Source organism: Drepanopeziza brunnea (genome assembly GCF_022702325.1).
Source record: "Drepanopeziza brunnea f. sp. 'multigermtubi' strain 214-2 chromosome Unknown ctg2, whole genome shotgun sequence".
NCBI classification, from domain to species: Eukaryota; Fungi; Ascomycota; class Leotiomycetes; order Helotiales; family Drepanopezizaceae; genus Drepanopeziza; species Drepanopeziza brunnea.
In genome coordinates, this window is record NW_027094065.1 from 3,356,337 (window position 1) to 3,376,487 (window position 20,151).

The 20,151-nt window shown below is 50.1% G+C and overlaps 8 protein-coding genes across 8 annotated transcripts; 2 read left to right on the forward strand and 6 right to left on the reverse strand.

The window, feature by feature from the left end:
- Positions 1-120: 120 nt before the first annotated feature.
- On the reverse strand, positions 121-2,870 carry L3040_002046 (uncharacterized protein; the record flags this gene model as incomplete). The annotated part of the gene is made up of 3 exons (XM_007290688.1): positions 121-989; positions 1,041-1,944; positions 1,995-2,870. The coding sequence occupies 3 exons, from the start codon at positions 2,868-2,870 to the stop codon at positions 121-123; spliced, it is 2,649 nt and encodes an 882-aa protein (XP_007290750.1).
- A 784-nt stretch (positions 2,871-3,654) lies between these two features.
- L3040_002047 (uncharacterized protein) lies at positions 3,655-5,429 on the forward strand (the record flags this gene model as incomplete). Its single annotated transcript, XM_066156990.1, has 3 exons — positions 3,655-3,983; positions 4,036-4,363; positions 4,416-5,429. 3 exons carry the CDS (start codon positions 3,655-3,657, stop codon positions 5,427-5,429), a joined length of 1,671 nt encoding a protein of 556 aa, XP_066012989.1.
- A 1,278-nt stretch (positions 5,430-6,707) lies between these two features.
- On the reverse strand, positions 6,708-8,048 carry L3040_002048 (uncharacterized protein; the record flags this gene model as incomplete). Its single annotated transcript, XM_007290690.2, has 3 exons — positions 6,708-7,450; positions 7,506-7,740; positions 7,809-8,048. 3 exons carry the CDS (start codon positions 8,046-8,048, stop codon positions 6,708-6,710), a joined length of 1,218 nt encoding a protein of 405 aa, XP_007290752.2.
- An 811-nt stretch (positions 8,049-8,859) lies between these two features.
- Positions 8,860-10,254, reverse strand: L3040_002049 (uncharacterized protein; the record flags this gene model as incomplete). Its single annotated transcript, XM_066156991.1, has 3 exons — positions 8,860-9,763; positions 9,870-10,167; positions 10,221-10,254. The coding sequence occupies 3 exons, from the start codon at positions 10,252-10,254 to the stop codon at positions 8,860-8,862; spliced, it is 1,236 nt and encodes a 411-aa protein (XP_066012990.1).
- A 1,445-nt stretch (positions 10,255-11,699) lies between these two features.
- On the reverse strand, positions 11,700-12,746 carry L3040_002050 (uncharacterized protein; the record flags this gene model as incomplete). The annotated part of the gene is made up of 2 exons (XM_007290691.1): positions 11,700-12,560; positions 12,627-12,746. The coding sequence occupies 2 exons, from the start codon at positions 12,744-12,746 to the stop codon at positions 11,700-11,702; spliced, it is 981 nt and encodes a 326-aa protein (XP_007290753.1).
- Positions 12,747-13,199: 453 nt separating this feature from the next.
- L3040_002051 (uncharacterized protein) lies at positions 13,200-14,558 on the reverse strand (the record flags this gene model as incomplete). The annotated part of the gene is made up of 1 exon (XM_007290692.1): positions 13,200-14,558. One exon carries the CDS (start codon positions 14,556-14,558, stop codon positions 13,200-13,202), a length of 1,359 nt encoding a protein of 452 aa, XP_007290754.1.
- A 1,953-nt stretch (positions 14,559-16,511) lies between these two features.
- Positions 16,512-18,107, forward strand: L3040_002052 (uncharacterized protein; the record flags this gene model as incomplete). Its single annotated transcript, XM_007290693.1, has 1 exon — positions 16,512-18,107. The coding sequence occupies one exon, from the start codon at positions 16,512-16,514 to the stop codon at positions 18,105-18,107; it is 1,596 nt and encodes a 531-aa protein (XP_007290755.1).
- A 348-nt stretch (positions 18,108-18,455) lies between these two features.
- L3040_002053 (uncharacterized protein) lies at positions 18,456-19,580 on the reverse strand (the record flags this gene model as incomplete). Its single annotated transcript, XM_007290694.1, has 3 exons — positions 18,456-18,708; positions 18,963-19,137; positions 19,508-19,580. The coding sequence occupies 3 exons, from the start codon at positions 19,578-19,580 to the stop codon at positions 18,456-18,458; spliced, it is 501 nt and encodes a 166-aa protein (XP_007290756.1).
- Positions 19,581-20,151: the final 571 nt, after the last annotated feature.

Below are 20,151 nucleotides of genomic sequence, written 5' to 3' on the forward strand. Positions count from 1 at the left end.
ATTTATGCTAATCATTTCTGTCATCATTTCAAGCTTCCCATCGTCGCGCCGTGCTATTCAGATAAGATACATTCATCCGAGAACCCATTTTCATACAACCAGTCATACACGTAGGTACCGTCACCTCGACTCCTCTTTCTTCGGCGCCAGCCCAGTAACAGCCATCAGCCCTCCAACCTTCGTCTCCACAATCTTGAACGCATCAGCATCACCCAGACCCTGCGACGCCTTCGTGTACGCCTCCTCGCTCCTGTCGCAGAGCACATTCAGATCCTCATCGGATAGGATCTGGTCACCGCTCTTATACGTGAAGACCTCTCCATCTTTCTTCAGCAGCACCTTCAAGGCCTCCTTCGTCATCACTTCATCACGCAGCTTCTGCCCTTTCGACTTGTAATCGGCTTTCTTGATGACCAGCTTCTCCAGTCGTCGCTTGGCATCGGCGTTCAGCAGCAGAGCTTCTTCGACGGTATTCTTGGTCGCGAGCCGGTAGATGATAACGGGGTTCTTCTGTCCGATTCGATGGGCGCGATCTTGGGCTTGGAGATCCTGCTGCGGGTTCCAGTCGCTGTCGAAGAGAATGACCGAGTCTGCGGATGCGAGGTTGATTCCTTGACCTCCGGCACGGGTAGAGAGTAGGAAGAGCTTGAAGTCGGGATTTTCGTTGAACTCTCTAATCTGCCGTTGGCGCTCCTCTTGGGACACCGAGCCATCGATGCGACACACAATCCATTCTCGCAGTTCCTGGGCGTAGTCTTGGATGAGATCGAGCTGGGTTTTGAATTGGGAGAAGATGAGGACTTTGTGGCCTCGCTTGAACAAGAATTTAAGCAGTCGATCTAGCAGCAGCATTTTGCCAGACGCAGTGACGAGCGTTTCGTCTACTTGACGGTCCTCGGGCCAAGGGTTGTAGAAGTTGTGAGGCGAGTTGCAGGCTAATCGTAACTGCATTAAGGGGTTACCGAGTTTCTTGACAGACATTTCATTCTCTGTACGACATTAGCGGCTTGATGGATGGCAATGGCAAACATCCAACTTACTGGCCGCTTCTTTGATCCTAATTTTCTCCTTCTCTTCAGGGTTGATGTCATCTTCTACCGCATCATCTTTCTCAAGCATTTCTGTCGCCAATTTCTCTTCAAACTCATCGTCACTGAGAGCATCCTCTTCTTCGGAAGCAGCCTCTGAATACGACTTTGGCTTTCTTCCTTTTCGCCCCCGGGTAGATGCTGGTGTGGAGGTGCGGCTTGACTTGGAAGACTTCGGGGCAGGGGAAGACACATGATTAGTAGCTTTACGCTTCTTCGATGCTAGACCGCCCTTCATCATCAGTTCGAATGGGTTTTTGGCGGCGGTAGAATTTAGTGGTCGGCCACGACCTTTCTTGCGAAGAGACAGTTTTGCTAACGGAACATCGTCATCGTCCGATTCTTCTGCCTTGTTGACCTGCGTAAGTTTCGTTTTGTGAGCCTCGGAAGCGGCATTCTCATTCAACCTCTCCACCACCTTCTGCTCTAGGTAATCCCTGGTATCCCTCGTCTCGTCGGTGAGCACGTCGCAGAGCTCCGTCTGCTCCTGGGTCATCGGTGCATAGAGAATGTATTCTCTCTTCTTGGGTAGCAGATGCTCAACATCTGCTTTGATGCGACGCAGCAATAATGGCTGTAAGATCTGCTGTATCTTGGATATCATTTCGTGGGTCCTTTTCTCTTCTAAAAAGCCTTCGGTTGTCTTCTCGTCCCGAAGATCGCTAAAGTCGAAGTAGGCTTCGAACAATTCCCATTCAGTGAAAACGGTAGGGAGAAGAAAATGGAGGAGTGACCATAGCTCTTTGAGGTCATTTTGCAGAGGTGTTCCGGTGATCAAGAATCGGCTGTATGAATGGAAAGGTTGCAGTATACGAAATAGCTTTGACTCGGAGTTTTTCAAGCGATGCCCCTCATCCTGTCAAGGACATTAGCAATTAAGCGTTGACAAGAGGTTTCAAAACTTACTATGAAAATAATACCCCAGCGTATCTTGATGAGGTCTTTCGCGTCCCTCATGATGATTTCAGGGGTTGTCAGTACCACAGGAAAGTCGTCGGTCACACGGCCTTCCCTTCGCTTGATAGTCTTTCCATCAACATCGAAGCTGAGTACCTCCTCCGAATAATTCTTTTGTATCTTTGTTCGAAATATGTCTTGACGATGTGTGGGAGCACCATGATACTTTACAACTGGCACGCTTGGAAGCCACTTTTCGAATTCCTCGTCCCAATTTGAAAGAGTGCTCATGGGTGCCACGATCAAGAATGGTCCTTTGTATCCACTTTCTCGTAATTTGGCAACGAGGGAAATAGTCTGGATAGTCTTTCCCAAACCCATCTCATCTGCCAGGATTCCTGACATTGATTGAAAGGCAATGTCGTACATCCAGGTAAGTCCCTCCAATTGATATGGTCTCAATTGCCCACCAACGATGTTTCCAGGCTGCTCTGACATCTCGATATTGTTACCACCCAGCACATTCCCCTCAAAGTCTCTCCCAACTTGACCAAGTGATTTTGAGTTACCCTTCAAAATACCAGTAAATTGTTCGCATTTGTTCAACAGCTCTGCAAGCTCTTGCGCTTTGGCGTCGCGATCCTTAATCGGGGCCTTCTTTCGCCCACGTTTGGTCTGCCTTTGTTCTTGTTGCTCGTTCGCCAATCTTGCCTTCTCATTCTCCTCACGGATGGCCTTCTCTTCGTCGTTTAGGAAGTCTTGATCGAGCTCCGAATCGACGTCGACAATGGGAGACATCTCCGAAGGCGGCGAAGAGGGTGGAGTGCTCGAAGAGCGGGATGCTGGACTTGAAGATCTGCTGGTGGCCTTCACTTGCCGACCCATAGTATCCAATGAAAGACAGGGTTGTCGGAAATTTAATGTTTTCAAAGAAGGTGCTCTTCGCAGATGGAGGTGAAAGCTCTCTTCTGCAGAGATCAGAAGCCAACGCAGAAGAGAGTTTGGCAGAGAGACAATGATACAGATGCTACTGAAGCAATTGTCAGTTAAATTTCCGAGTGAAATTTCCAGGGTAAGTTTCAGAGAAGTATTTGGCTCATTATATTATGGACTTACACTCTCGGGAATTGTCCAGGCCGCGCTCACTAATTCTGGTGGCAAATGATCCAACAGAGTAGTGTAGATAGATATCTTAGACTCTATAGATTTTTCTCTATGTTGTAGGGAAGAGAAGTTGAGCAGTCCAAAAGGAATCCAGATGATGATCTTGAGTTGGAGGGAGAGGTGCAAATTATGGAAAAGATGATCTCGGGGGTATAACGCGTGGTGACATTCATCGCGTAAAGGGAAATTCTCGCGAAGCGACGCGACTCGATGATTCATGCCGAGCAAGCACCGATCCCTGCAAGCGAGAAGCTGTACCTGCGCTAGTTTTTTGACGTCCGAGCTCAACTCAGCCTTGCGCCCAAATAACTATTACTTCGTAGATGCCGAATCAACGCCTCGTCCTTCTTTCAACCATCGAGTCAATCAAACTCGTCATGTCGACATTGTTACCCTCGACTACACAATATCTCGGATGATATTGCGATAGCGCAATCGCCTTGAGACGAAAGGTTTCATTGATTGCAATCAATAAAAACCACATGCAGCCAGTGCGCCCGCCACGATGACCGTCGTCGACCACTTTCTCTCCTCGATCTTCCAATTTCTCAAAGCCAAAGATGGCGTCCAGCTACGGCTTTGGTTCCAAGTCGAGCCTCCTCTCCCTCAAGAATATACCCAACTCAGCCAGGAATTGAAGGCATCATGGATAGACAGCAAGAAGCTCGAACAGTATATCGAGAATGCCCTGCCCTTCAACGACGACGATTTGTCGGAGGACGGAGGGGCATGGCCTGGTTTCCTAGCTTTTATGCAAAGCTACCTGGAGTTCTGGAGAGACGTTAAATTCGAGGATCTGCTGGCGACACATCTGCAATTGTCTGCTCTCATCATGTTAGTATACTCCTTGGCAGTACAAGTGGGCTGTCTGACAAGCCAGCAATAGTTCCTGCAATACGGCAATGTCAAACGCGACTTATGGAATCATTATGCTTCCTACAGCAATGCAACTATGCAAAGCTTTGGCACAGCTTGCGGTCATGCTTGACGGAATGCCACATTTGACACAGAAAATGGCCCAAGTCAAGGACGTCGAGGCGGGAGAAAAGAAAACGCTGGTTGAGAGCACGGCTGAGACAATACAAAGAGCCTTCACACTCTGCCTGAACGAGAGAACACCGAGCAAAAATGGCATAGGGAGAGACGGGAAGCCCGAAGGAAAGAAGATTGGAATATACTCGTTCGCAAACATGGTTCTGAAGTTGCTTTTTAAGGTATGGAGGTTCAGCTAGGTCCATGGTCACAGGCAGATTAATGTGTGCACAGAGCAAGAAGACGGCACTTGCTAAACAACTGTTTACGAATACTGCAAATCAGTCGCCTCCCCTAGGACTTTACCCCGCAGCTCAACGAGTTACATACCTCTACTATTTGGGGCGTTATCATTTCGCTACCGGACACTTCTACTTCGCACAGAGCTGTCTTCAATCCGCCTACAATCAATGCCATGCTCAATGTATTCGGCAGCGTCGAGCAATACTCATCCATCTACTGTCCGCCAACATGATCCTTGGCCGGTTCCCCTCTCAAGCGTTCGCAAATCGTCCCGAGGCGGACATCGTAGCGAAATTTATGCCGATAGCAAATGCAATTCGGAAAGGCAATATGGTTGCGTTCAAACATGCGCTGGGGCCTGAAGCTGGGAATGAGAAATGGTTCTTTCGCCATGGCGTCTATCTGCAGCTTCTCCATCGATGTGAGGTCCTGGTCTGGCGTACACTCGCTCGGCGCGTCTTCTTACTCACATACACTTTTCCGTGGGATCCAGATTCGAAGAAAGCTCCGACTTTGAGCTTGGCAGATATGGTCGCTGCAACGCAGTTCTGTCAGAAGCTATTGGAAGGTTGGCGGAGACCCGCTGATTCCCTGGCCTTCATGCAATCAGGGCGAAAACATGTAAACTCTCAGTTCATGAAAACACCCGATTTTGTTCCGCCCCCGGAAGGACCCAAACTTCTACATGCCGGGCGAGGCATGATCTTCGGTAACAAAGTCCCGGACCTGATCAATGTTGAATCTATTCTTGCAAGTCTGGTTCAGCAAGGCTTGCTGCGCGGCTTCATCAGCCATACGCAAGGGAAATTTGCTATTATAGGATCTAAACAGAAAGGCGGACCTCTACCAGCTGGGTTTCCACCGGTGTGGGAAGTTCTGAAGGCTAGAGCGGAATCAGAAAACAGGACTGAAGAATGCCCGGGATGGGTCCAGAGGGCAAAAGACTTGAACCTGGGAGGGGTGGTGAACCTGGCTGGCGCGAGACCTGCAGGCGAGAACAGCTGAGCGAAAAATAAAAAGGCGACAATGGAACGATTATACCCTGGGAAACCAATCTTATGAGAAGGCATATATCAACGAATGTATCACACCGTTGGTGGATGGCTCAAGGTACGGTCGATCCTCTACTGGTTCAAGGGGAGAAACCTCTGGAGAATACACCCTGCCAGCATCAATGTCCGCAATACGTGCCTTTCATTCTTGGCATTTTTGGCAAATTTCTCTTCTTTATTCTTTCCCATGCCGACAGTAAGGCAGCGTTGACAGGCTTTCAAGATGATATTTCATTCTCTCCTGCCTGCTCACTACCCTTGGAATTACTTTCCTTCTCGATAGTTCTCTCATGGTAGGACTGCTATGTGGAACGAGATCTGAAACGTATTTTCGAACAGGAACCCACCACTGGGGTGGCTGAAGCCAAGGGGTGCAGTAAGAAGGGCGGATGAGGAGGAGAAAGAATCGGGGGGGGGGGAGGGGGGGGGAGATATACGTTTTGGGATGAAAACAAAATATTTTCGAAAACAAATAGTACCGTAGCAGCGGGGATTTCAGCGGCTCTGCTTTCAGCATAGATTAATAGCTGAGAAATCAAACTCCGATTAGTTAGCCTAATCATCTCTTCCTCCGTTCACGCATTCCATCTGATTTCGCATCACGGCTACTCTTTTCTTCAACCTTCCTTCTTTCTAGGTGAAGAAGTACCCAAGTACTCAGGCAAGTGTCTCTCCATCGCCACTGGCACAGCCCAGAACAGCGTACAAGGTTGGCTCTTTGCGTGAGCGTCATGAGATCGTTGGCGGAGAAGGGCAGAATCGAGGCCGAACAGTGTGGGAAGACGGGCGGGCATATTGGCCTCGCTAGATTGATGGGGGACGGAGATACGACACTTTGTTGTTGGAGTTAGAGATACAACTATATATTGCTGGCTCTTGATGACACAAGGGCACGAGTCTCTAGCCCCATCCACGTCGATCCATTGATGGAGAAAGATGGTAATATCCACCTCATGCATCTCGTTCGAAGCCAATATCCATCTCCTTTTGGGGATTGATATGTGGACGAGGCTGACGAGTGTATGGAATTCCACCGAATGCAAAGAAAGGAGAGGAAAAAGAAAACTTCTAAGGCAGTACGACGAAATTGAATCAACATCGCAAAAACAACCATACAAACCAAACAAAGAATCGAGAGCAACATTTTCATACTCTTGCCACGAATACCACTCGGCTAACGTAAACAAGACACACATATATTACAGGTATCTATCTGACACGGTCTACATCTCTACCTCCCCGCCTTTTCCGCCTCGATCTCCTGCTCCAGCTCTGCCAGAACCTGCTGTCTCGACCTCAAATGACTTTCCAGCCCATCAACCTGCTCCTTGACCGTCTCAATCTCTTCTGACACCCCCTTCAAGCTCGCCCCAACCTTACTCTTGCCTTCCCCAGACTCCAAATCCCGCAGCTCCTTGCGCTTATAATCTAGCAGCTGCTCTAGCTCCCTCTTCACCAACGCCGGCTTCGTATCCCTCCGTCCGCCAGAAGACCGGGCAGCGGCTCCGGCTTCGACTTTCTCGATTTTGGCTTCTAGTTCGCTGAGTTGCTTCTTCAAGCGCACTTCCTCCCAATCCTCTGTGGTCTTTGTGGCGGAGAAGTCCGTGCCGGCGGGCTTGTAGCTTGACTTTCCACCCATGCCCATTCGACTCAGATATGTGTCTCCGAACTTTGCTCTCCGTCCTGTGCTCGTCTCCTCTCCGCCCGTCGTGCCCCATCGCTGTGCTGGTGACGACGTGCGCTGGTTGTCGATTTGGTAGTCAATCTGGTTGCGCTCGAAGCTGGCGCGTAGGGAGGGAGGCACAGTCCGCGGGATGCGGAAGCCTTCGTGCCGGTTGTTTAAAATGTGTAGAAAAGCTAGGGTGGCGTCTTTGCTAATGGCGGGAGCTGCGGAGGGGTTTACGAGGTTCCATGCCGAGCGAATATCGGTGTCTGGGACGTCGAGAGAGGAATATAGGGTGTCGAGGGATTCAACTGTAAAGCACGCAATTAATATGAAAGGTTATCTTCATGATTGGTAGCAACTCACAAGTAATATCTCCCCGCCCATCCCGGTTCGCAGAATATATCTCCTGGTACTTGGACTTGTCGTTGGGGCTCATGTACCAATCGAAGCCATCCTTCAGCCCGGGGCTATCATCATCATCCTCAATCTTCTCGAACTGGACTTGTCTACCCGTGAGCGCCCGATTCGCCTGTACGAGATGCGCTTTCGATTCAGGAACCAGCCAGTCCGGAAGCTGTGGCGGAACATCCGCATACTCCTACGACGGCTCAGCATTAGCCAAATTCTCAAACCTCCTCCTGTCGCAATGGCCGGCGGTAGACAAACCCCGTTAACCAGATCAAATATCAACCGCATCGCTACGCAGAACTCCTCGAAGTCCAGATTGCCGTCATTATCGACGTCCGCCAGATCCCAAATGCGCTCGAGCTGGTCGTCGCGCAACTGACTGTTCTTCAGCACCGGCGCCGCTTGGGAGCCGGTGAGTTGTGTGCCGCCATTCGAGAGGGATGCGAAGATTTCCCAGTATTTCTCGATTTCGCTCTGCTCTATCCGCTTGTTCGACATGTTTGGTAGTCGAGCTATGGGTGGTCGAGGGACCTTGTCGGTAGATGGAGAACTGTAGGGTTTTGAAGCTGGAATCCGAGACTTATTGCCTATACAAAGCTGTATGTAGCCTTTCGGGGACAGGTCGTTTATTTGTATCGAGAGTACGAATACGTGGGGTGGGTACGGGGATAAATTAGCTGTTAGTATAAGCTTAAAGTCCAAAGCCCGGGAGTTAACACTGATATCGGCTGTGAAGAAGATGACTAATCTGAGCTAAACGAGCCGTGGCGCATAGAAAGTCAGGGGTTTGTAAACAACCAACTTTCCAGCTTGCAACATGCGACTCTTTACGAAATGCCACATCAGATTTGATATGGGGCACTCTAACAAAGAACTAAAACGAAGCTCTTCGGGGGTTGGATCCATTGACTTTCTCATATTTTACAGATTTTACAGATCCACAAGTACTTTGCATTCACGCCTTCTCTGCGCCCTTGCTCATTCGCCTCCCTTAAGCTTTTGCCCGTTTTTATGTCTATTGAGATGCCGGGCAAGGTGATCTTTCCGAGAAAACGACCTTCCATCACAGATGTGACATTCGTATGCCAGTCCTCCTTTATGGACGCTGTTTTCATGCCGCTGGCTCTGCTGTATGATTGTCAGTTTGTGAAATTGGGAAGGATGCGTTTTTTCGTAGCTCTGATGTTTCCAGGGGTTTATTTCTCGGAGAAATCAAGAGGGGGTGAGTAGGCTATTGCTGGGCGTACTTACTATAGCATTACACGGCTGTCCGGTCTTCGGGTTGGTTCGCATGCACAGCTATTGCAAGTCAGCCAGGGTCCAACAAGTCTTGCTTATACCATAGGAGTGGAAGTAAGTCTATATGCAAATCACTTGCTTTCTTGTTGGTAACGCCCGAAGTATTGTCCTTCTGCGCACTACCCGTCGACTCCCCTCCTCTGTTGTCGGTAACTCCTGGAACCTTGTAGCTGTCCGACACTTCCTCCTCGGCTGGCCGTACTGCTTCCATGCCACCGCCTCCGCTCGTCACCGCCGCTCTCTCTTCGATTTGTCCTGCCATTTCCATAGCGCCTCCTCCGTTCGTCACCGACGCTCTCTCTTCGATTTGTCCTGCCATTTCCATAGCGCCTCCTCCGTTCGTCACCGACGCTCTCTCTTCGATTTGTCCTGCCATTTCCATAGCGCCTCCTCCGTTCGTCACCGACGCTCTCTCTTCGATTTGTCCTGCCATTTCCATAGCGCCTCCTTCGTTCGTCACCGACGCTCTCTCTTCGATTTGTCCTGCCATTTCCATAGCGCCTCCTTCGTTCGTCACCGACGCTCTCTCTTCGATTTGTCCTGCCATTTCCATAGCGCCTCCTCCGTTCGACACCGACGCTCTCTCTTCGATTGATCGTGCCGCTTCCATACCGCCCCCTCCGTTCGTAACCATCTCTCCTCCATCAACTTGCACCGAAACCGCGACTTCTTCGCCCTCCACCTCATTGTCTTCCCCTAAACTTTCAAAGTTGCCATGGAGAATCATCATGGCCGTCCCCTCAATTCCAGCGTATTTATCCAGTCGCCTAAAGACCTCCCTCAGATATGGCCCTTCCACGCACCGACTAAACAAAACACGTTTTGCATACTTGACGTCATGCGTATCGATGTTGAACCTGTTGTACTGAATACTCTCGCTCGCGTACACTTCTTTGAGCTCCTCAAATTCGTGCCTGGAAGCTTTGGGTCAGCATTGATACGATTACCAACGATCCTTGAAGTCCAAACAATGAGAAAGGCGATATTATAAAGGCAGCTAAAGGTGAAGATGCAACTCACTCCTGCAGTCCCAGTAGCGTAATGCTATCCAAAGCCGTCAACCCCGGCAACATCATGGCCTTCAGCAATGCAAACTTGGTCCCCGTACCCAACAAGGAGCTCCAGGTATTCCAGAGGAAAGCTCGATCTCCAACCTGAAACCCTGCGTTCTCGCCAGGGGGTAATCCACGAGTGAGTGTCTGGAGCGTGTACGTCGCACCCGCGCCACTTCTCGTCTGTCCAGGTTCGAGTTCGAAGTCGGGTTTGGCGTCGAAGAAGTCTGCGCTGACTTTGATTTCGAGCTCCCAATGCTCGAGCTCTTTGCTTGAGGGTGAGTAGGGTGAGATAAAGAGGGTGGTGGAGTTGGCTTACGCTGACCGACTGGCTCCTCTTCTACATCCATCATTGTTTTTGTCGTGATGTTTTATCGTTGTATCGTTGTATCGTTGTATCGTTGTATCGTTGTATCGTTGTGTCGTTGTGCTGGCTTGCTTGCTTGGTTGCTCGCTCACGCGTTGTTGTGCCGTCAATGGAAATGAATCTTAGTCGGCGAAATTACACGCGATGCTAGAGCCGATAGAAGTGAATACCTAGCGAGGCGAGTGATGAATATGACGTACCAAGACGGTATAGTAATAATTCAAGTTGCAGTGAAGGTGAATATGTTGGTACCTCTCTCTCCTTTGTTGAGATTCCCGGCAGATATAGCAAGCTTATGGACGTTCTCCGAGTTTGGAAGGAGCGAAGGGGTACAAACCGCGCGCCTGCTTTGCAATAAGCTACATAGACACAAAGACAGATAAAGGCTCAAATTTTAGCAGTTGTGAGAAGGAGTCAGTCTTATTAAAACACGCAGAAGCGTCACATCCTTTCGCATGCGCCTATTCTGGAGAATAAAAAAAAATCAGCAGATCTCGATTCTGGAAAGTGCTTCTGCAGCTCTGCTTCCGCTCCCGCCCACCAAAACATCAAAGTAAACAAAAGGCGAAAACGAATTCCTCTTCTCCACGCTCCCCTCCTTAAAATATCCTTAACTCGATTATAATTAGCTTCAATTCCTCGAAATCACTGCCAAGATAAATAGACTGACTGGACCGGGCCCACAAAATAACAGCCCCTTCCTCTATATAGATGAACGTACGTTGACCCAATAGAATTATCGTTTATATGTGTGTGTGTGAAGATCACTAAGAGCCTACATGAAGTGTTGAGCAGCAAGTTCCCGCCAAATTAAACAAGTACACTGTAGTTGACGAAAATCTCCATCACATCGCCAGTTGAGCGAGCTTATATGAGTGTATGGATCATCAATATAAGTACTATCTAACGAATGAATACCACCGAGCGACTCCATCCAAGCATTCCACCTGGTAGATCCAACCCTCCTTTACATTTTATTGCATTGCTTTGCTTTACTTCTAAACTTGTCCGGCCAGACAAAAACTTGAGATAGTCAACAATAAACAAAAGAATCCGACCTGGGCTCAAATCAACTTCAATCCTCCTTGCCCACACCACGCAAGATTGCCAGCCTGCCAGCTTACTTGGGATTGGAAGTCGTGGAAAGGCTCATTTCACTTCACGTTATCTTCAAGAATAGGAAGTCACCTAGAGGCCAGATCTGTATTAAGCCTGTTTTGTTTCACTAATAGTAACTCCGCTCGAGTTACCCCTAGAATGACCAAATCCTCCCCTGGGTATTCGTGAACGCCGCTCTCGCCGAGCAAATGCAAAATCCATCGCAGCACCTGTGATATCGATCCTCCCACACTCCCACATGATGCAAACGCCTCACTCCTGGATATGACCACCTTCAATCTCTCTATGCAGCTAGCCTCGTATCTTGAGAGTCTACTGGAACGGAGCAAACGGTTTTCGTCCCTCAAACCGCGCTCTGTCGTCTACCTGGCCCATTTCAAGATTCTCATCCTTATCCTCAACCTCATCACGACTCCTCTTCGAACGCGATGTCACCTGCTGATCCTGCTGCAAAGACAACGCCCCATCTTCCCAAATTGATCTCTGCGCCACCAGGATGTCATGATAGCTCAGCAGCAAGTTCTTCAGCCCATCGTCGAACGCCGTGCAGAAGCGCAGCGCCTGGACGTATTGCATCGCCTTTACCATGTCCAAGCCGAGCATAGCCATGATGTACGCCACCACAAAGGCCGCCGAGCGCTCATTGCCCGACTCGCAGAAGACGAGGACTTTGCCGCACGGCATCGGCACTGCGCCGTACGTGTCGGCGGCTAGCATGCGGTATCGCGCAATGAGGTGGTCGTTAATGATCTTGGTGGCGCGGGGGAACGCGGCGATCAGCTCGCTGTTGCTAGCTACGTCTACGGCGCAGGATTCAATGCCGAGGGCGCGCGCGGACTTGTCACCGCTTAGCAGGCGGGCCTGGGCGCTGGAAGTGTTGCGGATGACGAGCAGCATAGTGACGCCATCCTTCCGCAAGTTCTCAAGGTCGCGGGTGGCGCTTGAGGGGCCGAGCTGTAGGAAACTAAGGATCGATTGTGACTTTCTGCGCATCAGGTAATCCCATTCGCGCATCGGGATGTGAAGATCTTGGAGGGCGTAGCTGGATATGATTGTATGTAGGATAGCGTTCTCATCAGCGTCGCGACCGGCGGTTTGGAAAGAAGGGGCCAGCTGGATACAAAACGAGTCGTCCTGCGGTTGTGGTACACTGATATGGGGTGGAGACGGGGCCTGGACAGAAGAGTCAGTCGATGTATTTATTTTCATCGTTCTAAAAAGTAATAGAGATGCACACACCCGGTAGCAGTAATCAGTCGCCGCCTGAGCTCCGGCCATATAGGAAATACCCCCTATTTTTGGTTCAGGTCCTTGGGCGGTCGTCAGGGTGTAAAATTGTCGGGGGTCGCCTGTCGACATTTTTGTATGGGTTTCGGGATTGTCTCGAAGATCAAAGAGCCAGAGTCGAGTCGAGTCGAGTCTTGTCGAGATAATGGCTGACGGCTTGATGGTATACGGTGTTTGCCACGGGAGAATTGTCGAGGGGCAGCAGTTGTGAGCAGTTGTAGGTTGTGGGTTGGTTACCGGTTCTTAGAGGAAGTGTTGACTCCGAACAAAGATCATTCACAAGGCGCGTCATCGTAAGGCTGCAGGTGCTTATCGTACTTAAGCGCGTAGCGCGTGGACAGGGGTTCACCGGGCACGTCGGCCGGATCCGGGCCAGGTAGAGAGAGCTCCGTACATAAATACTCTATTTAAGTAGTCCTTAAAAGTCTTGGTTTCTTTTTAAAACTGGTTACTTCAGTAATGATTACTAAAGGAGAAAGACGTAGACGTAGCGTAGAATTTTTAAAGGTCCAATTAGCTAGGTACCTATCTAAGGCTTCCTACACTCGATTTCTTCATCGTGCTCCCAGTCCTCGGAGGTGCCTTCGTGGATCTGATCGAGTCACCATCGCCAGCAGGTGTCGGTGCATGGTCACTATCAAGAGAAGAGAGACTCGTAACGCTGCTTTCCCTCATAAGAGGCGAAGGCACCTCTGGCGTTACAGAGCGAGAGCCGCCAGGGCCGAGGATCTGAGCTCTGCCTCCTGGGACGGTCTTTTTCCTCCTGCCAGGACCACTCGAAGCGCTGCTCCCTCTCCGAACATGTCCTATCTGCCCATCTTCCAGCTCAGTCGGGGTAGTGCTTCGAGACGAATTTCTGGAGTGAGATCCCGACCTGATGCTACTACTGCGGATACGCTTTGCATCTTTGTCGCGAAGGCTTCCCAGCTTGCTGACAGGGTTGGAGGTCTTCTCGATGTCATGAGATTTCCCACGCTTCCAGCCTCTATAGCCCGTCCACCATAACCACCCACCTTGCTCTTTGGCGAGCTTCCTTTCCCGCGCCTTTATCTTTTTCTGTAAAACCGCTCGTCGCTCATTCTCTTTCTCCCAATACTCGGTCCGGTAGGTGTCCCAGTTTTCCCTGAAGTTGGCAGAGAAAGGTTTGGGGAGCAAGAGCAATTTGACATAGTCTCCCCCGGGTGCTAAATCCTCTTCGTAGCCGACTGATTCTTCGCTCTCGTTAATATTAGATAGAGCGTGATGGCTACCCTTCCCCCGAGCCTTCTCCGACTCCCGCAAAAGTGACCGGTCCACAAATCGATACGAGCTCCCGCTGGTGCTGGAGATGAGACCGTAGGAGAAGAGGAACGACAGTGTGGAGAGTACATCCCGCCACATAGGCTGCTTGATGACCACCAGCTTGCAGTTGAAGCCTCTAAGCCCTCTGTTCGTGTTGTACACCCAACGCCGTGGCCAACGGAAACCCCTCTCCCATTGTCCGGTACCCCAAACGAGGATGCCCGTCACCACGCCACCCATCAGACAGACTTTTTCCGTCACCTCCACCACCCAGTATACAGAGCCTCCCACGCCGCTCCCGTCCTCTCGCGGCGCCAGGAACAGCGCATACCCAAAATACAGGACCCACAGCCCGAGTAACATCAAGAAGAACGTATGCTGGCGCCGCCTCGTTCGTAGCTGAAGCCATTGCGCGCGCAACGAAGCTTCGAGGATGAGGAGGTTTAGGTATATCTGCGGGGGCGAGGAGGGAAGGTTGGCTAGAGGGTCAGCCAGGGAGGGAGGATTCATCGGATCGGGGATTTGCACTCCAGTCGGTCCTGGGATATTGTATATCTTCTCCGGCGGAGGTGCTCCCTTGACAAGCTGATCTAGATTGGACATGGCGACGGGCGTAATCTGATTGTTGTCGCTATTGCGCTCTCATGGCTGAAAGGACTTGGAAGCCTATTGATGGAGAATTCGTTGAGTGGACAATAAAGGAGGGATGGAAAGGAGCTTCAGTTTATCATTCTAACTTGGGTAGTCTGGTGAGCGTGTCGGACTTAATGGGTATGTCGAGTCGAGGCGCTGACGATGTTGCTGTTTTCGTTTTGTTTCGGGGGAAAGACGCGAGCTGCTGTTTGTAGATAGAGTACTGATCCTACCGTACTCCGTACAGTACCGGTAGCTGTCAGCTTCCCTGAATCACTTCGAACCGCCTTCTGTCGAGTTTCTTCTACTCTTCTACCCCGAAGCGAAGGACATTTTCTGATGTTTCAAATGGCTTAAATTGAATGGTAAGTAGCTCGAGGTAACCTTAGGTACCTACCTTCCTACCTCTATGAGCGGGCATTGGCTAAAGCTCACCCATGCTGATTGCAGCTGCTCGGATTTAAGATTTTCTTGAGCCCCTCGACGACCAGACCACGTGATGCCATGGACTTTCGATTCCACCGCCGCCGGCTCGGGGATAATCGTCGGCTCGCTTAGGTGGGCCTCCTTTCATCCTTTCAGTCTTAGTCGGCATAAGCGATTGCGGATCGGAAGCGAATGCGGATTTTTTCGAATATGTTAGAAATTCTTTAATACTATAGCATTTATTACTACAATTAAGAAATATTTACATAAATAATTAATCGTTTATTATACCGTCTTCCGAAACATTTAAAATCGTATCATCCGATAAAACATTTGACTATCGATCATTATTTTCATTAGAATTTGATTCGTCTTTTACCTTACGCAACGAATCGTTTGAATCTCTATTATTATTAGAATTGAAGCTATCGCTATCGATATTAATGTTAAGAAAAGGAATAATATTTTGCTTTAAAGAAAGGTCTCCGGTAGTATCGGTTGTAATTATTAGATTATTATCATCGAGAAAAAGTTTAGGTTAAGAAAAAGTTGGTCGAGGAATACCTTTTTTACGAGGCCGCAGAATTTGACGTTTAAAAGGTTGTTGCATCTAACAAATCTCTTCCGAATCGAAAATTAAAATAAGTATTGAATCGTCGTTTTTAATAATTAAGCTTGCAGCGTTTTCGTATAATCTTTTTACGCTCGCGCTTAGCTTTGCGTAAATCGATTTCTTTATGATATTTAGCATTTTTGTTTTAAATTTTATCGGTGATTCATTATTATTTTACACTAGATTTAGAAATTTTTTAGCTTGCTGCTCAATAGCAAGCTTTTCATCGATTTAAAATATCAAACTATCGGTATATAAACACGTTTTCGGCTTATAATTAATGAAATACAATTAAATTATATTATTGTGAATTAAAAAGTAATGTTTTAAGTTGTATTTTGTATATAATAACTAGCAATAAAAGAAAAATCCGCATTCGCTTCCGATCCGCAATCGCTTATGCCGACTAAGACTGAAAGGATGAAAGGAGGCCCACCTAAGCGAGCCGACGATTACAGACGAGTGCGAATGTCGATGAACGAATGCGCCTCGTGGGATTTGTCCATCTTCCTTTAGTCTGGGATATCATTCGTTATCAGTTCTCATTTCACATCTCGCCGCGTTACCCAAAGAGACTGGTCGAGTTGCTTACTTAATTAAGTAAGTACTGATGTTTGCCACAACACCATCGTCATTACTCGGCTTTTGTTTTCTTCTCGCGTCGCACCGCCTTCGCCCTCGTCTCGCCTAAGTATTATATCTCAGGATCCCTCCCCAAGTGAACGGATCATACACACACATTGTCTCTATTCTCCCCGATATTCACCTTGTACCAACCATCCAGCCGGCCGTCGCTCCTGCGAATCATCTCAAGCGACATATTCGCAGGCCGAGCTACCTTGCGACACCTCTACACGCACAGAAGCAACTCGGCTTCCACGATTATGTCCTCAGACTCTCCGGCAGGCCGTTCGCAGCAGCCTATGTTAGCTTCCCAACGCGCGAAACAGACCAAAAATGACCCTCCAAAGGCTGGATACTTTCCCCTGGGCTACAAGGCTGCCCTCAGCCAGTGGTGGGCGAGTATCTCCCCAGCGGTTGCAGAACACAACGTTATGGCGTTTGTGCCATACCTCCAGAAGCCGCCGACACATACCCAGACCGGCTCTGCACCAGTGTCTGCGCAACGGTCGAGTAACTCCCTGGTGATGGACCCTGCGAACGAGGCCACACCAGTCAGAACCAACTCCATAAACGATCCGTTCGGGCCTCGAGCATGGAACTCAAATCTGGTACCATTAAGCGGCAAGGACAGAGCCTTGAATGAATTCACCGTAGAACGAATCGGAGAAGAAGTAGAGGAGAATCTGGTCATGCTACATGGATACGGCGCTGGCCTTGGATTCTTCTATAAGAACTTCGAGGGGCTGAGCCGGGTCAAAGGGTGGAAACTATACGGTCTGGACATGCTGGGAATGGGACGGAGTAGCAGACCTCCCTTCAAAGTTCATGCCAAAGACCAGGCGGGACAGATCGCAGAGGCCGAAAACTGGTTCATCGATGCTTTGGAAGAGTGGCGAATACTGAAGAAAATCGATAGATTCACCCTCCTAGGACACAGTATGGGAGGCTACATGGCTGTGGCATATGCACTGAAATACCCAGGACATCTCAACAAGCTGGTCTTAGCTTCACCAGTCGGTATTCCGGAGGACCCATATGCCATACAAGCCGATATGCCGGAACCAGAAGAGTCAGCGTTGGCCAATGAGTTCACGCAAGACCAAGAAGATGACATTGTAAATACAGACGGTAGGCTCAAGAACAACGGCGATAACAACAACTTCCTCAACGCCAAGTCCAAAGCAAACACCAAGAATTCAGACGCGCCTCCTCGCAGACCAATCCCGAAATGGCTTTCTTACCTCTGGGACGCCAATATCTCCCCCTTCAGTATTGTGCGCTGGACAGGACCCCTCGGTCCACGAGTCGTCTCTGGCTGGACCTCGAGACGATTCTCTCACCTGCCACCGGATGAGTCGGAGGCGCTGCACGATTACGCATATTCGCTTTTCCGTCAGAGAGGCAGTGGAGAGTACGCCCTCGCTTATATCCTCGCCCCTGGCGCCTTCGCCCGCAGCCCGTTGATAAGAAGAATCCATGGCGTCGGAAGACAGCCCCTACCGCCTCCATCTCAAACAGAGCAAGTAGACGGCACAGCCGCTTCGTCTGTACAAGCTGCAGCGCGAGCTCTGACCAAGGAGACGGGTATCCCAGTCGTTCTCATGTACGGCGAGAACGATTGGATGGACGTTGCTGGCGGTTACGCGGCCGAGCAAAAACTCAAAGAAGAGAAATCGAAAGCGTTGAAGAGCGCTACGGCCGAAGAGAAGAAGTATGAGAATGGGAGCGCGAAAGTGGTGATTATCCAGAAAGCGGGGCATCATCTGTATCTGGATGGGTGGGAGCAGTTTAACGAGGTAATGAGGGGGGAGATGGAAGACACGAAGAGGGATACGAAGAAGTTTAACGGGCTTTAGTGGCACATGGAAGGAGTGCGCTGGATGGTTTGCAGCTCTATTCAGAAGAGCTGAGCGCAAAGATTGGATTGCTTTGTTTTTTGTGGGGGGGGGGGGGGGGGAGGGTCTTGCTGGTGTTAAGCGAGTTTTAGGGGGTTGAAGCGAAGGACAGGCCAAGCCAGTTGTATCAACAATGGCATTTGTGAGTACCTCCTTAGACAGCATTTCACAGCCTCGCGGCGAGGAATAAATTGACCATCCACCATTCATTCCACCCTGATATCATGTGCCCATCCACAACATCCAACTCTCGCTCTCATAAGTTCTCACCCTCTCCCCCCCTTCGCCCCCCACCCTCCTCCCTCCTCCCTAACCCAACCCCTCATACTCTCCAATCGCCCTCACCTTCCCCGCGCTCGCGCTCGCCTCGTCAAAACGATAGGCCAACCACTCCCTCACCAGGCGCCGCGCGAGCTCGAGCCCGATGACGCGCTGGCCCAGGCACAGCACCTGCGCGTCGTTGCTCAGCACGGCGCGCTCGACGCTGAAGCTGTCATGGGCCGTCACGGCGCGGATACCGCGCACCTTGTTGGCGGAGATGGCGACGCCCAGGCCGGTGCCGCTGGTGGTGGGGATTCGTCAGCCTCGTTCTTGGGGGAGGAGGGAGGGAGGGAGGAGGAGAGCGGAGAGAGGAGAGGGGGGGATAAGCAGAGTGGTGATTTGATGAGATGGATATCGGCGTCGGCAATGGCGGCGGCATTGGCATTGGCATTGGCATTGGCGTCGGTGAAAGAAAAAATGAAAAAGAAGACGGAAAAGGGGGAAATAAGACGGGTTACAAGACGTGGCTAGGGTAGGCCTATGTCTTTCTCTTACCAGATCAACAGGGCGCGGTCCGCCTTGCCGGCCTGCACCAGCCGGGCGGCCTCGACGGCGAAGTGCGGGTAGGCCGTCTTGTCGGTGGCCGAGAGGGGGCCGACGTCCTGCACGGAGGCGACGAGCGGGGAAGCGGCGAGGTCTGCCGCGAGGAGGGCCTTGTAGTCGAAGCCGGCTGTGGTTTTTTTTGGGAGAGGGGCCCCTTTTGGTTAGTTGTTGTTATTATTGGTGGTGGTGGGGAGGTTTCTTTATATTTATGGCATGGATGTGTGTGTTTGTGTGTATGTGTATCTCTCTCTTGGTTGATTGATTGATTGGGTCTTTTCCTTCAAGAGGAATTGGAAGATTGGGGAACGGAAATGGGAATGTAAATCGAGGAGTGGATAAATGGGATTAGAGAGAAGGAGGGAGATCTGGGATAGGTGGCGAAGGGCAGGGAAGGTTAGGAAGGGTGGAAAGGGAAGTGAAGTGAAGTGAAGGGAAGGGAAAAGAGATAGATAAGGTAGTGCTCGAGATGTGTACACAGATAGAATAAATCCTTTTACCATCGTCACCGCCGACTACAATTCGAAGAGGCGGTTTCGCCTCTGCTGTTGATGATGTCTCTCCCGCTGCCATTTTTCCACTGACCGAGTTGTGGTGGTACTTCAAGGGTTGAAGGAAGGGGGTAGGTAAGGAGGTAAGTAAATACCAGCCTTGGGGGCTTGCAAAGTAGACGGATGGTAGGTAGATTGATAGGTATAAGGCTTTAGTCGGACAGAGGAGTGAGAGGGAGAGAGAGAGAGACGAAGATAGAGATGGAGGATGGAGGATATTGGTCTCCATTTCAGTCCTGCGTTCTTTTATTTCCTTTCTCTTTTGATTGGAACGGCGAGGGAGAACAGCTTGCATTCATGTAGTACAACCCACGCCACCCAGCTACCCCGTCGGGACGTTGGTGGCTTAAAGCGAAACTGATGGATCCATGGGAGTGGGATGGAGGGATGGATCATGGGCCGGAGCCGGAATGGCCAAATGGGGTAATCCGCTGGCGGGGGGAGAGGGGAGGGGAAGCTTGTAAGACTCGGAGTTGTCGCCGAGTTTCATCTACTTCTCGTGCTGTACTGTACTGGTTTCCCTTTCTCTCTTCCTCTCGTGTGTACTGTATGTTTTCTCGGCTGTCTGACTTGGCTCTATTAGCGAATTGTGA